Here is a 5,211-nt window from a genome sequence, read left to right as displayed (position 1 = left end):
CTAATATTTGATATTTTATGAAATTATATATGCAAGTTGAAGTTACAATTAAAATCAGTATTATATATCGTATGAGAAGTCAAAAGAAACTAATTGGTTATATAATTAGATAAATATGACATAACTGAACAATTCACACATGATGAGAACTTATGTACATAAATGTAAGAAGACAAAAAAATTGTATCTCCAAAAAACGAAATCTTTTTGCTACGGCATGGAGGTTATAATCTAAGAAAGGAGATTAAAAAAAAAAAAAAGAGATTAACTCACTAGTTATCATTATTTGTTTATTTATTTATTTATTTTTTTTATAGCTTCAACACACAAACACGATACACTTTCTCCGACAGACACTTGAACATGGTGGGGAAAGGAAAACTGGAAAGGGCCAGAAGAGAGAACAAAAACCCCAAAAAAGGAAAAAAGACAAACAGAGATGCACGGCATTTTATGACATTAATGTGAGAAAGAAAAACCATTACAACATAAAATCATTTGTTACTGTACAGCTGGATGCGTTTCAATTGTAGCATATCAATAGGTTTGGGTTTTTCCTTTAGCTTTTAGAAGCCCTTTTTTTTTTGTCTCTTTAAAGTTCAAACCCAGATAATAATAAATGCCTAACATTTTTCTTGTTTTTGTGTGCAAAAGTAGCTTTCTTATCTGCTTGTTGCGTATTCTAACGGTTCTTGTACTCAAAAGAATCAAGTCACAACAACCAGACCTATTTTTATCAGCTCTTATTGCTGCTGCCTGTTAGCACACGAACACTTTGCACGATTATCCGAGAGTGACTGAACACATTGAAACATGGAAAGCGAAACAAGATGAATGAATAAAAAAAAAAGGTTTCAGACAATAAAAAAAGGTATTGATTTTTGGGTTGGTGTATTTTCATTCAAGAGGTCCCCGCAACATACCTTGACCTGTTTTTGGAGGTCTTTGATATAATCAACAGCCAAATCTAGCATGTCGGCAGTGTTTGTTTGCTGCAAACAGCGAAAGAAAACATGGGTTTTCCAGAAATTTCATATACCAGGAATCAATCCCAAGTCAAGACTTTTTACCTTATCCATGTTTGGAACAAGGTCTTGTAGTTTCCTCATGCGTTCACTTATTTTGGTTCTTCTCACCTGAATAGAAACAAACTTAAAGAGGGGGGGTTTAAAGATCATAGCTCTTCTGTTTTCAGCAAACAAAGTCATTAATTTGCATGTAATGACACAAACAAAAGAAAAGATGACGGTCAAAGATAAACATTACCCTCTCAGCAATGCTTCTAGGGTGAGTGGCACAGCCTCTCTTGGCCCGAATCTTACGAGGTACAGAATCCTGAAACTTGAAGAACTTCTCAATGGCAGACATATCTGGTGAGCTCTTTGGTAAACTAAGGTGATGAGCCAAAAGCGGCGGTGGATGGTTTCCGGTGTCTGTGTTCTGTCAGAGTTTGACAACAAAAAATGACCATCAGATCAGAATATTATCAGATATAAGAAAATGTCACATTGTATTAAATGTGTATAACCAGAGTTTCTGCTCCGTCAAAGTCCAAGCCAGAAAGTGATCTATCATCTTCTCCGAGTCTTTTTACGCCTGACATGTTATCAGAAATCATCACGGGATCGTCCCAAGAAGTAACTGGAAACCCTGAGGAATAATTGTTTCGACGGTTGTCACCAAATCCAGTATTTTCTGAGCTATTTGGACTCATGCTTTTGTTCCCCATCTCGGCAATTGGACTCATCAGCCCGGGTGGAGGCCTGCTTGCAGGAGGAAATGCTGTTTCCCTGTTACTGCTATTAGCACTTCCGTAATCTCCCATTCCTCTCATCACCCCATAGCCTGCAACTTTATAAGACTTCAGTGTCATTCTCAGCTTTTTATGTAAGAAATATCTCTCTAAATTCTGAAGGCTATTGGCAAAAAATACCACTGACAACAAGATTATGGTACAAGATCAGAAGGTAATCAACCTAATCCATGGTGTCAACTCAGAATAGTTGAACTTGATAATCATATTTATCAAATCCTTTAAAAAAAAAAGCAAAGAAAATGATGATTGAATATCGTTCTTTTTTAGTATTGCTCGACTCTTAGCTGTTTCATTTGATTGTTCTCGTACAAACTGAGTATATTTGATTAAAATTTCCATCCTTGTAATCACAAAAGCGACAATTATGAGCTTTTTTCATTAAAAGAAACTTTTTCACTGATTCTTTCTTATTTTCCAATGAAATTTCAGTGGTCGCTGGAACGCAACAGACAACCAAAATATTCTAAAAACAACCCTGTATTTCCTACCGTGAAACATATATCTTTTCTGTTTTGTCTCCACCAGGCCTGAAGTTGAAAAGTTAAAAAGAGAAAAGTATTACTTTGACAAAGAAAAGGAAACACTTGATCAAGAATGTATATATAGGAAAAAATCACTTACTATTTTCAATGTCTATATTGGCGAATAACCCTGCAGGTGAGCTGCTGTGTCGAATAAGATTGGAATTATTGCAGCCGCCCATCTTCACTCGTGTTGGTCGCGCCATCCCCGTTGAATTTGGAATTCTGTAATCCATAGTTGAACCTGATTGCTGATTGGGCAAATGCTGTTGAGGTTGGATTTGGTAAAAATTCTGTGAAGCAGAGGAATAGTTCCCTTGCTGCTGTTGTTGCTGCTGCATAACCCCTGTTTGATTATTTATTGGAGTCATAATCTGCGTTTGCTGCTCAATTTTTACAGCCGTTTCTCTAACGGGTGAATTCTGCATTATTGCGCAAGGATTCTGGTCTGAAATGTTCACCGTATTACCACCAACACCACCAGCAGCATCCCCACTACTCGATAAAAATCGAACAATAATTCGTTCTGTTTCTGGACTTGGTGGCCGATTTAGCAACTCTTGGCAGAAATCTTTGTCCAAGATGTTTGAAAAATACGAACTAGGTGCAGATTGGAACCTCATCAAGCCAGAGTTCATCTGTCTTTGATGGTGTTGAGGTTGATTATAATCCAGAAGATGGTGATGCTGGTGTTGAAGATCTGACTCCATTTCCCTTTCAATTCTCCTTCAAAAAGTACTTGAGACACAAAGGATTCAAAAACCCCAATTCAGTAATAAGTATTTTTGTCGGGTTTTCAATCAGATGAAGATTGAATATCAAAAGCCTAAAAAGACCCACTAAGAAATACAGAATCAAAGAATCTGTTTGTTTCCCAAGAAATTAGCTCCGGAAAAATTTTTCATGGAAAGCTTCATGTGATCTAACAAAGTGTTTACCCAGAAATATCAGCTACTTTTTTGCGGATCTATCTTGAGTACCTCAAAGTTGAATCCCAAGACTTTGGTAGGCTTGAAACTCAAGTACTATCACTGCTCTGCTATCAAAGTAGCTCCAAAGCAGAGGAAAACAGAGTGCAAAAAAAAAAAAAAAAAAGAGATGCCACCACAGTTTTTCACCACAAACGACCCTTACAATCAAATCTGAAAGAAACCCAATTTTCTATCATTGAAACCAGAGCACTTAGCAGAAAAAGATAACATTAATAAGAGAAAAAAGTGAGCCACTCGATGAAAGGAATACCTTCGACCATAACAGCAAAAAAACAGAACAATAGCAAATATATATCACCAGGCTCACCAGCCAATCTCTCTGCCTCTCCATTTTCTATTTACTTTTGTTTTTTTTTTTTTTTTTCTCTTCAGCTCTTCCTCGATTTGTGTTTCATGGCTGATGGCAGTGTTTTGATGCAAATGAGTGAAAAAAGAAAAAAGAAAGTGAATAAAAATTTTAGAAAAAAAAAAAGAAAAAGGTTAATTAAAAAGAGAAAGGCATTTTGTAGGCTCAGCCAATGGGGATGTAACACAGGCCAGACATGTAGACCCTCACATTTAGTATGTTGTAATTATAATCTAATGATTTGACGCTTGACAGTACTGCTGTACTGGCCATTGTTTTTTGTTTGTTGTTACAAAAACAGACTTAATTTAAAGACGGTAGAAGTAGAATCTTTTGGCATTGGAAGGTAACCTCAGCAGAGGGCAACATTGATTTGTCCAATCATTAGAAGAAAACAAGGATTTTTATGAATATGAATATCTCGCAAATAAAATGGCCTAATTATCCTTGTTGCACCACACTTGAAAATTTTTTTTCATTGAAAAAATGGAAGGTGAAAGCATGAGAAATGTTAAACTTGCAATTCATTTCATTAGCGAAGGGAGAAAAATCACAAATGTTGTTGTCATGGCAAGAGAATTGTTAATATAGGAAAAACATAAAATTAATTTCTTGGGTCTTGATCAAATAATTAAAGAATAAATTGATTGATGCCTCCATCTTAAGTTCAACATCATTTTGTTGAAATTATATCATGTACGGTCATTATATTACAATCAATTATAATTTAAAATTGAATGAAATTTATTAAAATTTTATATAAAATTCAAATTTATAAGTAATGCATTTTTACATAATATTTTTATAATTAAATAATTATAAAAATTGTAAATATATATAGGTGAAATGCACCTACAACTCATATATGAGTATATAAAGTTACATATATATAAAAAAAAAAAAAAAAACTATACCTAAGCATTGCTTCCTTTGAATTAAACATCTTTTTATCTATGTCTCTTGTTTTTCATAATGGTTGAAGCATTAAAACGACCTTTTCTATATACATATATATGTGTGTGTGTGATTGGAAACCTATTCCAGTGTTAAGACCACTTAAGTAATTGAATTCAACATATTAAAGTTTACATCTAATCTCAAGTCCACTCTTTTACTTTTCTATCTATTATGAAAAATGCTTCTTAATGCGCATTTTTGTTTTTACTATTTGTCATTATGATATGATAAAAATTTATTGGATAAATTACTTTCACAATCTTTAAAGTTTGAGATAAGTATCATTTTAATATTTGAACTTTAAAAAGTAATATGTTGATCATTATACCTTAATGGTCGTAATAATATGATCTTTTCATTAGTCAAATTGATGGTTGAATCATTAAATGTTAAAATTACAAAAAAAAGTATGATAAAATTTTTTACTTAATACTAATAATTTTGATGATTATATAAAAATAAAATTACTTTTTTACCTTTAATTTTGTTAGTAAATATTTTTTTTAGATTCAATTTTAAGATAGAAAAAAAAAGTTTGTATCTTAAAAATAAAAAATACCTTTTTTTTTTTCAAATTTA

The 5,211-nt window shown here is 33.1% G+C and overlaps 1 protein-coding gene across 13 annotated transcripts; it reads right to left on the bottom strand.

The window, feature by feature from the left end:
* Positions 1–421: 421 nt before the first annotated feature.
* On the bottom strand, positions 422–3,734 carry LOC111302750 (transcription factor bHLH130-like). 13 transcript variants are annotated; one of them, XM_089742823.1, is made up of 9 exons: positions 3,580–3,734; positions 3,276–3,479; positions 2,438–3,075; positions 2,305–2,343; positions 1,529–1,845; positions 1,267–1,440; positions 1,071–1,136; positions 924–992; positions 422–797 (listed from the first exon to the last, which is right to left on the bottom strand). In XM_089742823.1, exons 3-9 carry the CDS (start codon positions 3,045–3,047, stop codon positions 744–746), a joined length of 1,329 nt encoding a protein of 442 aa, XP_089598949.1. In that variant the 5' UTR covers positions 3,048–3,075; positions 3,276–3,479; positions 3,580–3,734; the 3' UTR covers positions 422–743. The 13 variants fall into 13 exon arrangements, with proteins under 13 accessions (XP_089598949.1, XP_089598946.1, XP_089598951.1 ...); XM_089742820.1 differs by having other exon boundaries at positions 1,071–1,151; positions 1,529–1,851; positions 2,438–3,479; XM_089742825.1 differs by lacking the exon at positions 2,305–2,343 and having other exon boundaries at positions 1,529–1,851.
* Positions 3,735–5,211: the final 1,477 nt, after the last annotated feature.

The sequence above is a fragment of the Durio zibethinus genome, chromosome 13 (genome assembly GCF_047325235.1).
Source record: "Durio zibethinus cultivar Kanyao isolate XHJ-2024 chromosome 13, ASM4732523v1, whole genome shotgun sequence".
NCBI classification, from domain to species: Eukaryota; Viridiplantae; Streptophyta; class Magnoliopsida; order Malvales; family Malvaceae; genus Durio; species Durio zibethinus.
This window is presented reverse-complemented; position numbering and strand designations above follow the sequence as displayed.